Source organism: Phocoena phocoena, chromosome 1 (assembly GCF_963924675.1).
Source record: "Phocoena phocoena chromosome 1, mPhoPho1.1, whole genome shotgun sequence".
Lineage (NCBI taxonomy): Eukaryota > Metazoa > Chordata > Mammalia > Artiodactyla > Phocoenidae > Phocoena > Phocoena phocoena.
Window position 1 is genome coordinate 64723938 of NC_089219.1, and position 22909 is coordinate 64746846.

A 22909-nucleotide genomic window follows, 5' to 3' on the forward strand; every position below is an offset into this window, starting at 1 on the left:
TCCCTCTGGATTCAAGGTATGAAAGCCATGGAAATCTGAGAGAAGGATGCTTGTGCATTACTTCCCAAGGTGTAGCCCTGGGAGATTGCAAGCCTCTTAAAGAAGACTATCCAGTTTGGTCTTTAGGACTGTACTGAATGCTTGGTCTCCAGTACCAAGCATTTAGGAAGTCAGGTGCATAGGCTGATGGGCCTGAGGGCAGCATGTCTGGGGAAAGCAAAGACTTTCTGACCTGAAGGGATGGGGTTACACAAGTGCTGAGAGAAAGCTGGTGTAACTGAAGATGTCTGGCCTTCAAACAAGGAAAATGCAGAGTGCATGGATCAAGTAACCAAAGGCCACCACAGTGTAACAGACATCAACGGCCATGGCAGCATATACTGAGGAGGGGGGATAAGGAAAATTATATCCAGGGGAGGACAGAGATGTCCATAACCCCAGATACCTGCTTCTCCAATTGTATCTGATCAGTATGAAGACCCTCCATCTGGAACTTAAATTACCTTTGCTGAGAAAAAGTAGTGAGGAATAATAAATTTGTCTAAGCATTTGCTTCAAAAGGAAACAGTTGTTTGAACATTCAACTATAATAAATATAAAATTCATACCTATTACATTGAAACTATAGCCTCTGGAGATGAATTTCAAGATTGAAATGTATATATTCTAGGTATAATTACATTATCCAAAAGAAATATATAGTTAAAAATTAGATAACTTTTCTTTCTGGGTTTTCCATTTATTCTCCATCTTACCCTGAGTTCATTTATATCAATAGAAATATTCATGTACAAAGAGAAATGCCCCCATGAAGTAAATGGAAGGTGAATTAAAGAGGAATTATGGGAGATATCAATAATAATATCTAACTTGGACTTTATAATCATATAGACTCAGAATTGATTCCAGATTCCTCCACCTGCTAGCAAATATGGATTTTTCTTATCTATAACATGAGAATAATATATACTTTGCAGGATTGTATGAGGTATAAATGACAAAATGTATGTAAAGCATTTAGACTAGTGTCTGGCACACTGTAAGCATTCCATCTTATTATTTGTGATATTATTCTTGTTATTTTATGAATTGCTATTTGTAGAACTTAGTGTCATATTCTTAACTATGACTCTTATGGTCAACATAATCAACAAGTGGTGTAAATTAATCATGGTCTATGTTGAGAATTTCTTCCTACAAAAATAATTTTATAGCTCTACTCTAGGCCAAATTTACATTCATTTCTATTAGTAGCATGCCATAAGATGTGGGTTTCCATTATATATATACTATAGAGACAAATTCTGTCACCAGTCACTCTTTTCCAATTGTCATTACTTTGTCTCAGGAGAAAATGATCCTGAAAGAAGATCTAGGTAGTTTTAATGGCTCTTTGTGAACCTCAGATGTAACTGAATCATTTTCTAGATTAAAGAAATGCCCATCAAGGTATATATGGGTAGATAGCCAATTGATGAAGGCAAATAATCTTATGGAAGCATTTACTATTTATCTTTGATACAGCTCTTTTAAACAGACTGATTAATTCCCTTTATGATTTCACCCTTGAAAGCACAAACTATTTTGTTCTTTGTCATTGTTGTATGACATTCCATTTGGCGGTCAGCTTATTTTTAGCCAGACTATCAAAGTATTTTTCAACTGGACTGCCACTTCACTTGAACTTGGAATCTTGTAACCTGAGGAACTGCACTTGGGAAAAGAAGAATCTTCTAACAAATGGGAAATTATAAATCCAGACCAACCCAAACTTGTACTGGTAATTATTCTTATATCTTTAAATATAATATAGTTCAATAGTTGTTATGTATAGTTAACATTTCACTGGAATATCTGCTAATTTTTACAAGAGTATAAGATAACATATGAAAGTGTTAAGAAGATTATCTGAACTCAAATTATTTTTCTCTGAAATGTCTTTAGAGAAAAACAGAAAATTTCTTATAATTTTCTGTTTCTACTAGTTCCTAGGTATAATGTTATAGAAAAAAAATTGGAATACTGTTGAATATAGGGATTTTAGGATTACATCTTAAGTATCTAGTATTTAAAACCTAAAAATTCTTGTCTAGCAACTAGAGATTGCTATAATTATAATGCAATAAAATCAAATGAAATAAGTCAAAGATATTCTTCTATGTAAATATATTATCCAATATCAAATGGGTTCTTAATTACTACGATTCAATATGATTGCATTTTAAATATAAACATCTGCATTTTAAACTCACAATCAGTAATTTAAATTAAGTATTGTATAATTCAGAGTAAAAAACAGAGTTTTAATCACTTGTATGTTATGATCTGTGTCTGCATTTTACAAAAGAGCTATGAGTCAATCCCTTTTGTTTTTCCTTACTAGATGAATGGAAGAAGAAAGTCAGTGAATCTTATGTTATTGTAATAGAAAGATTAGAAGATGACCTGCGGATCAAAGAAAAAGAACTTACAGAACTAAGGCATATATTTGGGTAAAGTTGTCAGTTATTATTTCTCTGTATAATTGTTTTCATTGTTGATCTAGTTTTTAGCTATATCTGTGTTTAAAAACACAACCCATATAACCTCCTATGTTAACCTTAGAATATAAGGTTATCTCTTCCTGCCCATTCATATAGCCCCTAAAATGCAAATATCTTATCTCCTTAAAATATGCCTTGCCTGTTCCCATCACTAAAGTTTAAAGAGAAAGGAACCTAAAGGCTAGCCTTTGAATACAAACTGTTGCTGATCTGAATAATCTTCTCTAGAATTAGATCATTCTTGTGAGCCATGCCAGCAACAAACAGTAAGACTTCTCTTCCCAAATGGTGGTAGAATATTGGCCACACTTTTCTTTTTGGACTACTAGAGAACTCCAATTTTAACAAACCCTTTGGTCTCTTGACATTGAAACGCTGTCTGTTAATGAAACTGTGCATCATTCTTCCCCTGAACAATCATATACCAATGTGTAATATTGGCTTCAGGCTTTCAGTGGGTTTTGTTCCATGATAACAAGATAAAAATAATCTGGCATATTGTCACAACCTTGTAAGACACAAAATGTTCAGAAAAGAAGGGCAGAGCCCTTATATACACAAGCAACCTTTTGGAGAAATTGAATCTTGGCATTGAGAAACAATGTATTTTGGAGAGTCAATTTAAGTTAGCTGCCTGACTGAGGAAAAGTTCCACAAAGGCCAATTAGCCATGTTCACTTACAGCTGTGTTATTCATGTAATCCACTAATGACAAAGGACTCTAACCATTTTACTCAGAAAATAAGTGTAAACAATGACCAAATGACATACTTTTCAAAAGAAATTTCAGATATAGTAAACATACAAAGCTCACATAACTGGCAAATAAAATTACCCATGTATAATATAGTTTATATAAAATTTGTCAGTGGGTTAATAAGGCCTTCATAAGTATTCAATTTATGGTTTGGGAACTAGTTAATTTTCCATGTTATTTAGCCCAAAATGATTAACTCAGCTTTGACACTCATGATGAGATACACTGGGATGACTTTTGCAAGTATTATCATATGCTCACTTACGGGAAAACATTTGAAAGTCCTGTAGAGATGTGACTGGCACTTTGGTATAATAGATTTATACATACATATTAATTTTGTTGGAAAAGAGCTATGAATGTAGAACTTAATCATAAACCCTCTAGCTCTTATTGACAGATAAATATGCTGAATGAAATGTGATCAAATTGGAGATTTTCCTCAACTTTATACAGTTAAAATCTCATTTATTTGTTGTTATTTTTTAAATTTGGGAACTATTTTGCAAATATGTCAAGACTAATTTAAACAGACATATCCTTTTAAGGATTAAGCTTGAAATGTACTTTTTTCTCTTTCCACATCAACAACAAGCAGCTGTTTCTGCAGGTCCTACTGTAGCTGGATTTATTGTGCCAGCTATATTCAAGGTGTTATTCCAGACACATCAAATATAAACCATTATTTAATCTACACCATGGCCCTGTGTGATAGATAATATTACTTCTGGTGGATAATAAAGTAAGGAGCAGAGACATTGGATTTGTCAAGGTCATATGGTCAGTAAGCACTGGAACTGTGATTTGTAGCAAGGTCTCCCCAGCTTCCTACTACACGCTGATTCTTGCTCCCGGAGTTTCACAATCTCGTTGAAGGGAAAGGCATATATAAATAACTCACAGAAGACAGCCTATGACAAGTGCTAAGTGGAAGAAAAAACAAGATGGCTTTCAAATACAAAAAAAGAAGATTTTGTTGTCTTGATTTATTCATTGGTTTTGTAAAGCATTCCAGATAAAAGGCATAGTTGAGTAAAGATATATAGGCAAGAATGGATGAGTACCATGGAAAGTCTACTGGTAGCAAGAAAACTTAATGTCTTGACCATTTTACCTAAGCTGAGTAAGAAAGCTGTGTCAGTCAGCATAAGGATTTTGCAACCATAGTTTTAAATCCAGTTTCTTTTATTTACAAGAAATGTATCTTTGGGCATATTACTTAATCTCCCTGAGGCTCATTTTCATCTGTAAAATGAGGTTAATAATAACGACCTTACAGGGCATTTGAAAAATGATGTCAAATGCTGAGTACAGAGACTAACGCACAGTAAGCGTTGAATAACTGGAGGTTTCTATTATCATGATTGATTGGGTAAATAAGGGCATTTTGAAAGACTGAAGACTTTATTACCAAGTGGGAGTAACCAATAGTTTATTCAAAGTTAAGAAGTGAGAAAGTTAGGATAAAGTGTTTTTATATCAAGAGGATGTTTTCAAAAATAAAAATGTAAAATGTTAGAACATTTCAAAATGGTGCCAAAATCTGAAGTATAACTTTTAAAGATTGTAATCAAGAGGTATTTGAAGAATTTTCAGACTAGAGTATTAGAAGGCTCATCAAAATGGATGTCAAATTCCCTGAGAATAATGGTAGGGCATTTTGAGGAGAGGAAGACTTGTAGTCTGGTGCTGAAGCCATTAAAGAACCTACAGAAATGTCCCATTAGCCAGAAGTGATAATAATGAGGCTGAGGAGAGGATTACCCACAGCCTAGAATCGTGTTTCTCCAAGGGCTAAGGACCTCCCACAGTAAAATAGCCAGCAGTTCTTGCAAAAATTTTAGAATCCGTGATTCTACCCCATATCAAATGAATTAGAATCTCTGGGGATGATTTCCAGAGACCTGAATTTTTAACAAGCTCCCCAGGTAATACTTTTGCATGCTAAAAATGATACTTCAGCTAAAGTTTGAAAACTACACTTCTAGAAAGATACCTAAGTTGCACTGAGAACTCTGTCTGCGATGATGTGGGTGAAGGAATGAGGAATATGAAAACAGAAAGCAGGCAACTAGTATGGTCTACAGAGAGTCAAGGAAGCAAACAAACAAACAACCAGAACCAGAGCACTCTGCTTTGTCTGCTTCCATCAAGGCAGATGGCATCATAGGGAAAGAAAGTCGATCCTGCCTAGGGCAGAGTTCTCAGGATTTTCTTTTCTCTAGAATAATATGATGGATGACAAGGAAAGAAAAGAATGGAATATTGAGAATATAAATTGTCTTACTCATTGGCTTACACATCAAAATTTTCAGAGTAGTTGGGAAGTTTAAACATAATATTGTATGAGATCACATTTAATCTAGTATCTAGGACATTTTAGGTGTTAAATCTTAGAATCTTTCTTTCTCATCTTTATTCATGGTTTATGTGATGTAAGAAATACTTCTGTGATGGACAACTGTGTAATTCTGCTTGACATCAGGCTTCCTCTAAACATATAGATAGAAGGAAAACTATAAGGTGCCTAAAAAGAAGTATTTAATACTAGAGTCATAGATCACTAGTGTAAACATAGATTTGCCTGTGGTTTTTCTTTTTGCAGCTTTTTTGGTTGTTTTCACTTGTTGACAAGTTTCTTTACAGCATTCATGGTAGATACTAATTCCATTCATTAAAAGAGATTTTCTGCATCATAAAGCAAAACTTATGTCACCTCAAATACACAACCTCCTGGTATAGCTTTCACCCACAATATAGTACAGAGCAATATAAGTTCTAAACTTAAAAAAGACAAACAGAGCTAAACCATTATCTTGCTTATGACAATTTATAGCAGCTTTGAAAAAAGAGCTTGCTATGGGAAAGAAGAGGAATGGAAATTGAATGTTCCTTCATCTTCCACAATAAAGTTGAATTCATGCATAATTTTGAACATTTGTTGAGATAATAGAGGAGAGACTGGAACAAATGAGGAAATAGAGAAGGCAGAAGAAGGAAAGACAGAAGTGGTACACTGGAGTACATTGTGTGGTTATTTCCTCCTCTTTGCTCTCTCTGATCTTTACATTTATCAATATAATAGCACTTACTACCTGGTGCTGTCTTTATTCATTTTACAGGTCTGTCTAACCACTAGTATACATGTTCACTAAAGGCAGCTTCTTTGTCTACTTAGCTTTATTTATATTTGTATGTATTTGTAAGAGCTATTTGTATAGCACTTGAAAGAAAAACAAATTAACTTAGCGCCTACCATATGCCAGGCATGCTTCTAGGTATTTTAATATGCATTAGCTCATATAATCGTAAATGTATATATGTAAGGTGCTTTGAGCTCGGTGACTGGCACATGGTAAACACTCAAAAATGTTAGTTAAAAACTAATCGTCATTGTTTATGTTCACATCCTTCTGGAGTAGGTATTGAGCTTGCCATTTTATACCTGAAGAAAATAAGACTAATCAAAGTAAACTGGCTTGAGCCAGGTTACACAACTTGTACAGTTGTGCAGGGATTCCACCCATCTGTACTTCACTTCAAAATGTATGATCTTCATGATCTTAGTTCTCGAACTAGGAAGGGGAAAGAACTATGGATAAGAATTATCTTTGAAAACTTTTCACCTACCCCGTGCCACTCTACGAGTTTGCTATGTCCTGTGTACTAGAACTGCCCCTGCATGTGGGAGTGGAAGAATATATTTTACACTCCCACTCCCATACCTTGGTGATACACGGGCCCTTACATGAACTTTGAAAACCACTTACATGATGGGTCTCCATATGCAACTTTTAAAATGCTTCCAATTAAATTATTTTGTTTCAATGTTTTTAAATCTTTAGAAATTTTAGAACTATGTTTTTCTGATTTCATTGTCAAGCCTACTTTTAATCTGCTTAATCTGTAATATGTCTATGAAGAGATTCCAAAGAAGTTATAATTTTTCAGTGCTATGACTTTTCAACATAATCAGAAAAACACTATTTTTTCTCATTTTTAATCTCATTTTGGCATTGAGTAGATATACCTTGGTCAAAAATGCTAATATCTCACTTTGAAATTGATTAGGTTTAAAAAATAAAAGTAGTCAAGAGGATGCTCTGTTCCATGGGAAAGCACTTGCACTATTTAGAAGAACTGAAAAAGAAAAAAAACAAAGGAAGTTTTCTGAGATGTACTTTCCTGCTTATTTTCTCCCTGAAAAGTTCCTCTGGGCCCAGCTGCAGTCCACCATACTTATGATCCAAATGAAATATCTTCCAAAAACCTACTTTTTCAGAACTATAACCAATTATGAAAATTAGCTATTATAAAATGAATAGCTCCAGAAACATCACAGACTGACCTTACCAAAGGAAAGTAAAATTCTCTATCAAGGTGCTAAGTAGAGTATTGAGGGAGTAAATTCCATCTTAAAAAAAAATAAAATTGAGTGAAAGGATTATTTGGTATGTTTGATAAGTGCATTGTGTTAGTTAGCAATGAAACAGAAAACAACAAAAAGACCTCAAACCAAAAAGCAGAGAATTCACATTGTCCCAAGACTGTCTACCTCTCTATTTCTTTTCTTGCTTGTCTAGGTAAAACTAGCTAAGTAATAGTTTTACAGGAATATCTTGTAAAAAACCTTGAAGCAGCCTGATATCAAACACTGTTTCTGTCCCTGTCCCTGTCTCTTTCTCTCTAGTTTAGTACATCACTCGCTCTCACTATCTCTCCCCCTTTTATCCTCCCGCTATTCTTCCCTCCTATCCCATACTGCCTCCATCTTCCCTTTCACTTTCCTATCCCCCTTCTCAAATGCAAAGCAAAACAATAAAAAAGTTAAAATAATATCAATGCTTTAGGAATAAAAGTTATTATAGCAGCTAGTATTTATAAAAGTCTTAAAAGATCTAACCCATTTAAACCTCACAATAACCCTATGAGATAATAATTATTATTGTACCAGTTTTATCAACCTTAATTATTCTTACCCTGCCACTGTATCTCAATAATTGTTTATTGTATGAATGAAAGAATGAATATGCTTCATATTGTCAGTTTGCAGATTTGATCTGGAAGATATTGGACAAATATGTTTCTGGATATTTTTGGGGGATGTATCTTGGGAACAGATCTTATTGATGATTCTTCTGTTTTTATTGTTTGGGGGAAAATCAGCAGCAGCCATCAAGAACTGCACAAGAAGTTACAACCAGCCATTTGAAACCTAAATTATCAATTTTGGAAACTAGATGATCCATAACAAATTTTTACCTTCTTTCTACTTTCTTGGCCTTTACCTACATTTCAACCAATGAATTAATTTAAGAAATTTTTCTACCTATCTGAATATTTTGGCTTTGGCCAAGTGTTCAAATGTTACATTTTAATAAGTTTCCATTTGTGAACATGTCAGATATCTTCTTGAAAGGATGAGGTCATGAGAAGTTTAATTGGATCACAAAACTGCATACTTTTCTGGATAAATGGTAAAGGCTAAGAAAAGAGTTCATTATGCTACAAGAAAGAAAGTAACCTTTGTGCCCAAAACTACCATTTTTAATGATGAAGGACAGAATTTACTATTAGAAATATATTCGTATAGTGACTTCATTTTAATTAGGAACTTCATTCATGCACCAGCAAGCACTGTGAACTCATTAGGATATGTTAAGTTACAGTATGGCATGGCAGGTGATAAAAAATGTAAGGGAAAATTAAAAAATAAATTGAGCTTAGGATATTAGAATACATAAGTGATGCTCAACTGGCAGTGAATTTGACACATACAGTTCCTTTAGAAGAGGCAAAAGAAGGGAAAATATCTCCCCTAGGAATGATTGCTTTAAAATCTCAAATATTTTAATTACATGTATCAAACATTTGACAGGAACATTTGACTAGAAGTTAACAGGAAGTGAGAATTAGGATTCAAGTATAGCCCCAAAGTAACTCTCATTAAAAAAAAAAATTACATTCCAGTTATTAAAGTTAAGATAAAAATTTTACTATTAAAATTGTGCTTAACTGACAAACACTGTGGGAGTCTATTCTCTGTTTATTCATTTTGTTGGCATTAATAGAAGTTGCATGAGTTCAGGGAAAATAGAATTCAAGAGGAAAATAAAAGTAAGAGACTACAGCTCAGTTTTGACAAGGAGCTATTTAGGACTGTATACTGATTTACTTATGAATGGTCAAATCTAGCGTAAGATTCAGTAAGTTAAAGAATGTTGAATAAAAAGTCTCTAATATAATTCATACTTTCAGTCTTATTTACGTAAACAATATACATTCATTTAGTGTTTTTTTTTTTAAATAAAGCAATAGACTTTATCACCTTATTTTTTCTGTTTATTCAGTGTTTACTTTCTTTGCAAAGCTGCTTGGAGCATTAGAGATCGGACTAATGCTAAGGTCAACTGCAGGATTCTCTCTATTGTGCGTGTTCGCAAGACTGGCGCACTTAAACGATCCAGGAATTAGTGAATAGCTCCTATCAAGTAGACTGTTGAAAACAACCTGAAATGAGCATTAAGAACAGAGGTGGAACACACAGTTGGGTGTTCAGTAGGTGTCGTGCCAGACTGATTGAATATATCATCAAAGTTAGAACTTGGAAAAAGAAAGCAATTGAGTCTACCTTCTCCATAAAATGATTTTCAGCACAATCATTTTTTCCTTTGGATTCTGTTGTTCTTTTAATATCTCCAGTGTTGAAAATGCCTTCCCCATAGTAATGATGCTGCTGGCCTTGTATTACAAAACTGTGATTCTAGTAGTTGCTCTGAATCACTGATAGGTACTAGATGTCACAACAGTCAACTTGGTCAAAATAGGGAAATTTTACAGGTTGTGAAATGTGAGAGGTCAAAGAAGTTCAAACTTGGTTTGAAAATTGTGCTAAATTTCTCTCAAGACTTAGACTACAAAAGGAAAGTTGTACATTCACAGTAAACTTGCTAAAAATAGTAATGATAACATATCATGTACCAAGTACTATAGTAAGCACTTAATTCCATTTTTCTTCATAACACAATGTCATGTGAATCATTTTAATAATTTTATAACTGAAGAAAGTGAGACTTGAGGAGGTTAAATAACTTGCCCAAATTGGAGAAAAAGAAAAAAAAAAAAAGCACTACTTAAAGACGGGAACAGGATACGATTTCAGTCCTGGTGTGAATACAAGACCCAAGATTTAAGAAGTACCTACACTGCTGAAATGATTTTTTCCACTTTTAAAACATCAAAACATGGTAGGTATTGCTGTATAATATTAGAGATACACATTGGAAAACTAATTTTTCTCAAGGGTTTATTGCTACAGAGGAGTTCTCAAGCTTTATCTTCTTTCAGTATTTGCCATTCAGTTTGTTATAGTTAGCTCAAAAGAGTCAATACTTCCTTCTCCCTTTTTCTCTTAGGCTGAAGATTGTACAGTTCTTTACATTTAACAGAAGGCTTCCCTCTCCTGCCCCACTCCAATACTTTGTTTTCTGTCTGTGTTCTTATTGTGTATTTCATTTGCTAGATAATGGAAGGACCAAGGAAGAAAAGCCAAAGCAGCTCAGAGCTTCTGAATCACTGTCAATCAACATCTTCAATGGCTAGCTACAGTTTTTTTTTTTCCTTTTTATTTATCACTAATTTCCTATAAACTTTAAGAGAGAAATCCAATCTACCTAGCTTTAAAAGCAGAGTTCAGCTCTTCAGAAAACCTGTACTATTTGAAATCATAACCACGGAGAAGAACTATGAATGCATTTCCAAGTTGGGCTGCTGAGTGTACTTTACTTAGTAGTACCTATTAGTTGAATTTCTCCAAGACATCTATAATACACCTGGCTTTGAGAATTTAGATGTCTGGCTCAGGCAAAGGCCACATATTTCCAAGAACCATATTATTTTGTAAAGTTTCTGTTCATACCATGAAATAGCTATACCATTTACAATTAGGCTCCTTTGGTAGACATTTTAAATAGTGTTATTTTCATTAGATTTTTTTGTTTGTTTGCATTGTTCATTCAGCTGGGGAAGGTGCAGATAGAAGTGAGTTAAATTCTTAACTATTTTTCATGAAATCCTGGGCTCCTTGCTATATTATATTAGCAACATTTGTAAAAATGACTTGGTGTTCATTGTACTTCAACGTGTGGCATTCCAAAGCAAGTTGAGGTATATTTCTCAACGTGAGTAACTATGTCTGTGGACTTTGCTACTGGGAAGTTGAATATGGAAAGCAAGAAAGTGAAGAGGGTGAGAAAGTTCTGCAATATTTCCATGTCTATGAAAACAAACCACTGGACTTGCCATTTCTAATTAAAGCATTTCACTGAAATCCTTCAAAATCCCTGGAATTAGAGGCTTCTCTTTTTAGCAGCAGCCTGGAGAATAGCACCTTTTCTTTTTCTGTTTTAAAATTTCAGTAGCTTTTGAAGTTCTTAACTAGGTGCCTTGATGATAATGTTCTGAATTTATAGTACCTTTCAAGTGTAAGTACTTTACAAATGATATGGAAGGCTCATTCACCAAAGACTTTGCTATCTCACTAAAGCTGCTGGAGATTTAAATAGGTAGGAGGCAGCTTGAAATTAACCTGGGAGGCCAAAGATACTATCTCATTTCTACTGAAAAATGTCCTGGGAGTACCAGTGACCTCAAGAGGTCGAGAATTTTAGCTTTACATTTTTTTCAAAGGCTACCTATGGTTCTCTAGGGCCCTCCTGGTGCAATGGTCTTTGTTCAAAGGCAAGGATTACATTAATTGAATCACTAACACTACTTCTCTTCTCACCTGGGACTGTATCATAGTACCTTATCAGAGTTTAGACCTTCTTTATCTGTGAAATCTGACCCAGTCAGAGTATAAGGAAACTTTGCTTCAGGCAGAATTATTAATACATTGGGACTGTATTCCTTTTTCCAGTCTCTTATCAAATGATACCTTTTTTTTGTTTTTTCTTTTTGGAGAGAATTTCTTGAATTTCTCCCTAAATATTATATAAGGTTTTGATTGTGAGAGAAATGGGTTTATTTTCAAATACCTGTGTTTTCTACTTATACACAAATTTTAATTCATTAACGTGTCCTGAAAAGTTCAAATTATATGCAGAACATAGAACTTGTATGATAGTCTTTAATTTAAACTTGGTCTCTCAAACTTTTAATATTATTTTCTCATGATTTTAGTTATTATTCATCTAGAGGTATACTCAAAATTCTTTTCTCTAGGTACAAAAGAATCCTAGAAAAGATATATTTCTGAATTTGTAGTAACAGGATTCCCTATTATAATTTTTCAAATGAAAAATGATAAACTAAAAGCTGAAATTTGTAATCATCTGTAAAATATGTTTTTCAGTTCTGATGATGCCTTCAGTAAAGTCAATTTAAATTACCGCACAGAAAATGGTCTGTCTCTACTTCATTTATGTTGCATTTGTGGAGGTGAGTGCTTGGAACTCAATACTTTATAAGCTGGCTATATGTTTATATGGTCAGTGATTTGAACTGCTTAATAGTCTGCAAGAGAATTCTATTCATACCCGATTTCCTCTTTTGCTTTGCCCCTAGAACCCTGATAACCTTTAGCTGAAGAAGTAACTAACTACCAGGCAGATATTACAATTGATTTAGCTCTGAATTTAAGTTTTATTGTGCTCCTACCTTGAATTAAATTTGCTTGGGGGAAAAAAAAGTATGTTTCAGTATCGGGCATGCCAGTCATGGATAAGGTTAAATTCAGAAGCACTTAAAGCATTTCCCAAAATATCATCAAGCAGTTGCTTCACAGTCTGTAGTAAGATATGTGGAAGGTAATAAATGCCAAAGATAAAATCCCGAAGTGAAGATTGATCAAAGTGAAGACTAAGAGTTTAATTCCGCTCATATCTTGTTATGTTTGGTTCATTAATATATCCCAAGCACCTAGGATGGTACTCAGTAAACTTACTGAATTAGTGAATGAATAGTTTTTTGTTAATCCAAACTGGTGTCCTTTGAACTCAGTTTTTAAAAGAACACTAATGTATAGTATTGACACTAAACATATCCCTTAACCACTCCTCCCAAACAGACCCTACTTAACAGATCTTCTTCCCAAATTTAAACACGCCTTCCCAACCTTAGTCATTTTCTCCAGATTTCTCTGATCTAAATAATCTCCATTGCTAATGATGTTCTGATGAATCCTGCACAGCTAGATTTCTATCTAAGCTTTTTCACAAATAGTTTACTAGGGTGAATTTTTTCATGTTTTTATGGTTTAAAACATGATGAGGAGAGCACCAAATAAAAAATGTAACACAAATGCATTAAAATATACAGCACTGATACAAAGTTTTATAAATGTAGAAATGTTCACTACTAAGGCTGTCAATTAACAGAAAACTTTACAAATGGCCTCCAGAACAGCAGTCTGACATTTTCATGCATCAGTGTGATATTTATCATTAAGTTAAAGAGAGATTTTTAAGTCACTTAGTCTATCCCCACAATTTAACTTCTTTCATTTTTTTCTCTAAGGCAACAAGTCACATATTAGAACCCTTATGTTAAAAGGTCTCCGCCCATCTCGACTGACAAGAAATGGATTTACAGCCTTGCATTTGGCAGTTTACAAGGTACAAAAGTTTTGTATTAGAACCAAAGATGATGTGTACCTGTAGGCTTTTTTTTTTCAAATTAGTGATCATGGAAAATATGCAGAGTGACCACAGAATTACATTACTGGATAAACTTCTAGCTAACTCTTTGTTGAGCAGATATCATCAAAACACATTCTTTTTTATTGCTTTCCATGTTTATCTCATTTAATTTTCACAAGAACCCTGAGAATGAATACTATTATTATCTCCAGGGTTACATGGATAGCTAGTGGTTAGCCAGAATTGAAGACTTGGCAATCTGGTTCTCTTGCCAGAGCTCCTTACAAGGAGGCCAAGCTGCCTCTGTGCAGAAGATGAGGCTGCATTTGAGGATGAAAGAAGCACATTGAAGCTGCATTTTTCTGCATGTTTTCCTTAATAAAAATATACCTCTAGGGTTCTCTTTAGTGTCTTTCTTTTATTTCTCCTACTTTTGCTTCAGTTGTTTTTTTTCCTTACATTAATCCTTGGTTCCAACATAATCTCAGTACCTGATCATAAAGTAAATATAAAAGTGGATTGGAAAGGCTGGGATACTCAGTGTTGGGAAAGATCCTTGAGATTGTCATAAATATGAATTTATGTAACATATAAATTAAATATAAATGTTCATTTTCTGATTGTAGTAAGTTTCAACTTACTCTGTACTTATTATGAGCTAAATATCACTCTAGGTTTTATATACATTATTTCTTCTATCATTAAAATAACTTGGTGAGTTTCATATTAGTCCTTATTTTACTGAAAAGAAAATTGAAGGTTAAAGTTGGTTATCCAGTAAATGTTAGGATAATGATTAGAATCAAGTACAGTTGAGTCTTACTGTTATATTGCAAAATATTTTGTTCTTTCTCAATGTCATGTGAGTCTGTGACAGGATTTTATTTCAGTTTTGTATGTGCAGGTGTGGTGGTGGCAGAGGCGGGGGCTGGGGACAGCCCTTTGCTTGTATCTGGATCACTTTCACTTTGCAACCCTCCCCCAACCTTTAGAGAGTTTATCACTGTGGGGGAAGAGAGCCATATTTTCCCATGATTCACATTCACATATTCCTGTGATTCGTCATGCAAATGCTCTAATGCTCATCTTTTTTCTGGCCCCATCAATGTCTAGTCAATCTGTCCAATTCCTTCTGGGAAAAAGTGTCAATAAGTGCTAAATTGTCTTTAATACCTACTAATCATCCTATAAAACTTGAATGGAGACTGAGTTCAGGGTGTAGGAAATAGAGTCTGACACTGGCTTTTCTGCTGAATGGCAGGTTAAAGTAGAAGAGCTTCAAGGAATAGGAAGCTAGTGGATAGTCAAGGTGGTATTGTGAAATCATGAATTCTGAATTTGACTGTCTGGGATATCGTCTCTGTATTAGTTCATTTTCCCAAGATTTAGCATGACACAGCCACACAAATGGGTTCTGAATGATCTAAGGCTACAATCTTAAGAAAATATAGTTCTTCCACCTCTGTTTATCAAACCTAAATTTCCATTTTTAGAGTTCTCTTTGCTCTAGTTATTCTGTTTTCTTATATTTTACAGAAGGATATATGGACTATAACTTTTTTATAACAAATTTAAACAAATTTAGAATCTTAGGACACAAGGTAGGCAAAGATTCTTAAGAGGCCATAACAGAATGCACGATTACTTAACAAAGATAAAAACAAATTAACTTTACCATTCCACTTTAAACATAGAAACAATATAAAGTAGCCTTTCATACTACTATTGTATTAAATATAGTTCTAATTATACCTTCCCTGGACTACTGCAGTAGGCATCTGATTCATTTTGGGCTGTGATTCTCTTCCCCCATATATTTTAATTCTTATTTTAGTTTTTTTTTTTTTTTTTTTCTGTACACGGGCCTCTCACTGTTGTGGCCTCTCCCACTGCGGAGCACAGGCTCTGGACACACAGGCTCAGCGGCCATGGCTCACGGGCCCAGCCGCTCTGCGGCATGTGGGATCTTCCCAGACCGGGGCACGAACCCGTATCCCCTGCATCGGCAGGTGGACTCTCAACCACTGGGCCACCAGGGAAACCCTGGTTGGGTTTTTTTAAGGGGTCAAATTTATTGAGGTATAATTTATACACAATAAAATTCACAATGTTACGTGTACAAGTTGATGACTTTTGAAAATGTATATATTCATGTACCATCATTGCTATCATGATATAACACTTTTCTATCATACACAAAAGTTCCCTCATACCTTTATGCAATCACTTCCCTCCTCCATGTCACCTGACCTCTGGAAACCACTGATGTCTGTTCTATCCCTATAGTTTTCCCCTTTCTAGAATTTTATATGAATGCAATTTATTCAGTTTGTTTTCTTTTATATATGGTTTCTCCCACTTATCATAATGCTGTTGTTTTGTGTTTAGTAATTCATTTCTTTTATTGGAAAGTTGTATTCCCTTATAAGAATATAGCATAGTTTATTTAACTATCCATCTGTTGAAGGATTTGTTGATGGTTGTCTTTACATCTTGACTATTATAAATAAATTTGTTATTAATGTTCTTGTACAAATCTTTGTTTGAACTATGTTTTTATTTCTCTTGGGCAATATCTAGGAGTGAAATTGCTGGGTCATATCATAAGTGCATTTTTAATTTTAATAAGAAAATGCCGAACTCCTTACCAAACTAGCTGCATCATTTTCCATCCCATCAGTAATGTATTAGAATTGTAGTTGTTCCACATCTTTGCCAATACTTCATATGGTCAGTATATTTTATCTTAGCCATTCTATTAGGTGTGTATTTGTATCTCATTATGAATATATTGAATTGCCCCAGTGACTAATGAAATTGAATAGATTTTCATTTGCTTGTCACCAAATATTTTTTGGTATAGTGTCTGTTGAACACTTTTTCCCATTTTTAAATTTGGTTTATTGTTTTCTTGAATTGTAACAGACTTTTATATATTCTGGATACAGATTCTTTGTTGGATATATATTTGGCAAAAAATTTCTCCCATTCTATGGCTTGCCTTTTCATTTTCTTAACAATGTCATTTAAAGAGAAAAAAGTACTATGCATTATTTTTTAACTGATGACTCTAGTGATTACACTATGGATCCTTAACATATCACAGGTACTTTTTGTTAATATTGGCCTACTTCACTTTAAATGTAAGACCCTTCCAATGGTATAGTTCCACTCAATCTTTATTCTTTATACTATTGTTACCGTATACCTTACATCTATACATGTATAATCTCCAATACATTGTTAGAATTTTTCTGTTAAGCATTAATATCTTTTAAAGAAAGTAAGAGAAGAGAAAATATCTTTGGTTTTCAGCAGATTGGTTATAATAATCCTATGTATGATTTCCTGTGTACAATGCCTTTTGAACATTGAGTTTCTTAAATCTGTAAACTCGTTTTCATCAAATTCAGAAATTTTGACCATTATTTTTTCAAATATGTATGTTAGATTGTTTGATAATCTTCCAAATATTACCAAGTCTCTGTTCATTTTTTTCAATCCCCTTTCTATTTTCAAAATTTGATTATTTCTGTTTATTTGAATTCAGTTTCAATACCATTTCTCTGCCATCTTCCATCTGATTCTAATCTACTAAGAGTTATTCATTTCAGATGTATTTTTCAGTTCCAGAATTTCCACTTACTGTTAAAATATAATTTCATCTTCTCTGCTATGATTACTCATCTGTTCATTTATTTTTCCATATTTTCATTTAAATTCTTGAACCTATCATTAGTGACTGCTTTAAGTGCCTTATCTGTTGTTTCTAACATCTGGATTACCTTAGTGTTTGTTCTATTGAATGCTTTTCCTTTTGACTACATGTTACATTTTCTGGTTTCTTTACTTATCAATTTTTATTGCATGTTAGACATTATATATTATTTGTTACAGGAAATCTTCATTATGTCATCTTCCCTTAAAGGTGTTGAATTTTTTTTCTCAGGCAGAAGGCTAGGGCAATGATGGAATATTGTGGGGGCTTACTTTGTATCTTTCCCTTCTCCCAAGATCACAGTTCTTTCTTCATGTTCTTCATTGCCTGAGAATAGTTGTATCATATATTTTGTTCCACTTTATAGATTTCACTTGTCAGTAGGGAAAATCCATACAAGTTATCCTGTCATGATCCCATATATTTTTAGATTGCTTCTAAAGTGATCTGCATAAGACACAAATATACAATGTCAATGTTCATTTAAAACTTTCTACGGTCACCCATTGCCTGTCTAATAAAATTCAAACTCCTAAATTAGATATTCAAGATCCCTTAGTTCACAGTTTTGTTGAATTTACTTTCCAGACTCTTTTTGTGCCGGCTCTGAACTTCCAAACCTAATGGTTTTCAAATTTAATGTGCATGAGAATCATATGGTAACTACAGGCTTAAAATGAATATTTCCCTCTCCATCTCACACCAATCTAATTTGGTACATCTAGGATAGGCTGAGAATATAAATTTTTTATCAAAGAGTCAAAGCAGTTTTGATGCAAGCAGTCTAAGGCTACATGTTGAGGATCACAGTTCAAGTCTTGCAACTCAAATTGTGGCCAGAGAATCAGCTGCATCTGCCTCAAATGAGAGATTTTTAGGAATGAAGAATCTCACTCCCTATTCAACCAGAATGTGCTTTTTTTTTTAATCCCAGAAAGCAGGTTTGCAGGCTAAAGTTTGAAAAGCACTGTTCTACATTACTGCATTCTTTAGATTAAGCACTTTCAGACTTCAGTGTTTTTATTCTTGTTATTTCTTCTGCTTAAATACTTTTTAATTTATTTTCTTGATAAGAAAGTATTATTTATTTAAAACCAAGGTAAATTGAGTCTTCTTGAGCTTTCTTGAACTCTCAGATTTTACTGTACTATCTTTTGGGTTTCAGTTACACATTCACATTCTTTTTTATTACAGCACTTGTAATTATTTGTTTATTTCTATATTTCACATGTTGTACTGTGAAATTCGAATTTGGTAGTGAGTCATTTTCTTTCTGATTCCTCAGTGTATAGGACCTGTAAAAGATCCTTGATAAATACTCTTAAGAAATTAATGAGTACCCAAACATTAGTACAAATAATACTTGATATTTATTGATATAATAATGTACCTTAATAAATACTGTTAGCTTAAAAGCTACACTATTCATGTTCATTACTCAGTTCTGAGACTTAATAGTGTTCATCTTCAGGCAAGTTACTCTCTCCCACTGTCTCTCTGAAATGGAGCAAATAGAATTACCTATTTCATTGGGTGGTTTACAGTTTTAAAAAGGACAAACCATATGCAGTATGACATGCAGCAAAATACTAACACATAGTAAATACTTAATAAAAGCTAATTATTATTGTTGAACTTCTATTTCAATAAACATTTAATAGAGACCTAATGTGTCAGCTATTTTACACAGAAAAATAAAAAGAAAAGGACCATGTCCTCTGGATTATTGCATTCTGAAGAGATGAGAATACCTAATAATAGATATCAAAGAAATGAAGTCTATACTTAGATCAATGGACTCCAAACATTTTTTATCATATGCCATATAAAATTAGCACCTCAAAATGCATATAATTGTTCATAAATTATAATCATGAATAAAAATCACCAGTAAATAGCTCAAGGCAAAGTAAACTCTTTGGCAGACAGTGTTAAAATTTGTGGACATAAATTCATACTTCAAATATCATTTTTGATAATATCAAAATATTTTGACAAATTTATATTCAAAGATAATTAGACTGCCATTAACTTTACCTAGAAATTTAGCTTATACAAAGCTCAGGTAAGTAGAATGAAAAACGCAGCTCTGCCATTTTCCTTTTCTTCTTCTTACATTAATAATATGTATTTGATCTATAGTTTCATCACAGGAATTTTTTGAAGATAATATGCCATTTTTTTTAAGGATCAATTCAGTTAAAATAAGATATTAACATCTATAAATCCACTGAATTTGGCTCACATAGCTATAATGAATCCTCATATACTAAATGCTAAAACTCATATATTAAATGCAGGCGGGCTTCCCTGGTGGCGCAGTGGTTGAGAGTCCGCCTGCCGATGCAGGGGACACGGGTTCGTGCCCCGGTTCAGGAAGATCCCACATGCCGCGGAGCGGCTGGGTCCGTGAGCCATGGCCACTGAGCCTGCGCGTCCGGAGCCTGTGCTCCGCAACGGGAGATGCCACAACAGTGAGAGGCCCGCGTACCGCAAAAAAAAAAAAAAAAAAAAAATGCAGGCAACTCTCATCTTCTCTCTATTTGGAATTCCAAGTATTGATTTCTTATACTTTGGGTACTGTATGTAACGCATGACAAACTGATATATGAACTGAGACCACCAGTGTAAATTTTCATGTTAAATATTGGTAAAATTTTATTATCTTTATATATAAATAAACATAAGCAGAATTTCTAGTATTTTCTTCATGCACTTTAATGAATATTTCCTTACAAGACTCCTGTCATATTTGCATTCCACTTTGGGGCATACTTCTTTAGATGGTATCTAAATTGTACTCCTAAAATGAAACACAAGACTTTGGGGAAAAAATTGAGATTTATATAGTTTCAAAGATTTTAAATAAGAATGTTAATGGGGCTTCCCTGGTGGCACAGTGGTTGAGAGTCCGCCTGCCGATGCAGGGGACACAGGTTCGTGTCCCGGTCCGGGAAGATCCCACATGCCGCGGAGCAGCTAGGCCCGTGAGCCATGGCCTCTGAGCCTGTGCGTCTGGAGCCTGTGCTCCGCAATGGGAGAGGCCACAACAGTGAGAGGCCCGTGTACCTCACAAAAAAAAAAGGAATGTTAATGAACAAAAGCTTATTAGATCATCTAATTTAACCTCACATATATAGACAAACCACTTGATGAAATTTCTTTGTGAATAAAAAGTAGCATTTTGATTAGTCAGATTCTTTTTAGCATTTCACAGGATAAAAGCAGATATTGAATGATCAGTTATTCTATCCTGTAGATGTCTAGCAAGATCTCATTCCAGTCATTTAGAAGAATTATTTTATATATTTATTACAAAGGGAAAGGACAAGGAAGGAGGGAAAAATTTAATTCAAGCCTATTTCTGTCTGGGTCACTAGACCTAGGTTCTTATTGCTACACAACCATGCCTATCAGAAAACTCTGTTTTCTAGTCCTGGTGATTCATAGCCTGGAAACCACTGTATCTTTTGTCCATATATATATTTATTTTCCATAGCATATGTGTTTGATTGCAAAGTTGAGAGATTTTTTTTAAACTGTCCTAAATCCAGGACCCAAAGCACTTTTGCATACTTAACTTCCAGTTAAATTGCTACTTTTTAACACCGACTTGATCCATACTTTAAGGAACTAGGGAACATTTATACCCACAAATTAGAGCAATCTTTAAGATGGATTTTTTTTATACTCACATTTCTTCTTAGTAACCAAATACTTCATAATCTCTTTCTAAATGAACATGTTCTCAATGAAAAGGTAGTTATAACTAAAGATGTTAACATATCCTTCAGTTCTTATTTTGGACAGCCCTATTTCTTGAAGAGGATTCCCTGACCCCATCCCCCCAGGGCTGGATTACATACCATGTACTCTTAGCACCTTATCGCACTGTGAATAATGCTATATTTCATTTTCTGGTTACTTCTCTTCACCTTCCTCTAGATTAGGGGTCACAATCTCTCATGCTTTCAGGAAAGAGGCAGTTAACATAAATAAATGAAGGTGTTAGATAATACAGCAAAGTTAAATAGGAACTAATAGACTCAATGTTTTTGAGGTACAAAAAGCAGTGGACACTATAGCAAGTTAGAGAATTTATGCCCTATGTGAAGGGAGCAGTCAATATTCAGGTCCAGTTAATCGTTGCCATATAGGAATGTAAGCCCAGTATTGTCCCAAATTTCAGAAAATCAGAAATTATATCAAGTTTCCTGATATTTGTTTGTTGGCTATTAATTCACAAATTTAAGTTTTAAATACATGTACACATATACAGTACAAACCATGTACATCATTTCCCATTGAGGCCTGTTTGTAACCTCTGATAGGAATTATGAGCACTCTAAGGCAGGGACTGGATCTAAATTGCTTATTATCTTATTTGAGCACTTAGAACAATTCCTGGTATATATTCATCAATATATGTGTTACATAAATAAATGAATAAAGTTATAATTCTGTGGTGACTGGGAAAAAGGAAAGTACTTCAAAGGAGGAAGAATTATGTTGACATTGAACAAAATAGTGTCCTATTTTGGTCATTAGAATTGGAAATTAGGAAATTGTCAGATATCTCTGTAAGGGGTATTTTAGTGAATTTGTGGGAGTAGAAAGTATGAAAATGGATTGAAAATAAATGGTGTTAGGAAAAAGGAGGCAATGAATATTGATTGCTCCTTCAAAAGGCAATATTGGGCAGTGTCTTGATAAGTGGTGGGATCATGGAAAGATTGCTACGATAGTGTTTTTGAGTCTTTTTTTAAGGTCTTGACTCTTTGGATAAACATAAAAATTCACAGTCTGTTAAAATTTTTTTAATTAAAAAATAAAATATAAGTGAAAGCAAATTAAAGAAATTATAATATTCAATTTGCTTTTTCAAACAGCATGTATTTGCATTCTCCCAAACTTCCAGAGATTCTGATTAGCTCCTCCCTGTTAAATCATATCTATATTATTGAAAGAGAAGACAAACATACTCAAAGGCCAATTGGAAGCAGCCCACAGGAAGAAAGTGATTATGGGAAACTGGAAAAGGGTCAGCAGAGGTGATGAGAAAAAAAAAAAAATAGGGCAAAAGCAAATTTGGAGATATTACCCTAGTAAGAGTACATGTACTCAATCTAAGAGAGTGTTCCTTCTCTTTTTTCTTTCTTTTTTTCAAAATTTCAAGCAAAGTCAAGTATTTCCACCACACTGAAGTCTTTAATCATTGATATCTTTTGTGAAGATAAATTCAGAATTATTTCAA

At 33.8% G+C, this 22909-nt stretch overlaps 1 protein-coding gene across 1 annotated transcript in view; it reads left to right on the top strand.

Annotated features, from left to right (window-relative positions):
* The first annotated feature begins 1676 nt into the window (after positions 1 to 1676).
* TNNI3K (TNNI3 interacting kinase) overlaps positions 1677 to 22909 on the top strand; it is a 282005-nt gene continuing 260772 nt past the window's right edge. The window contains exons 1-4 of the mRNA XM_065895777.1: positions 1677 to 1780; positions 2384 to 2492; positions 12653 to 12738; positions 13816 to 13913. Of these exons, the coding sequence (XP_065751849.1) occupies positions 1741 to 1780; positions 2384 to 2492; positions 12653 to 12738; positions 13816 to 13913 (333 nt within the window). The 5' untranslated portion in view covers positions 1677 to 1740. The remainder of the gene's footprint in view (positions 1781 to 2383; positions 2493 to 12652; positions 12739 to 13815; positions 13914 to 22909) is intronic.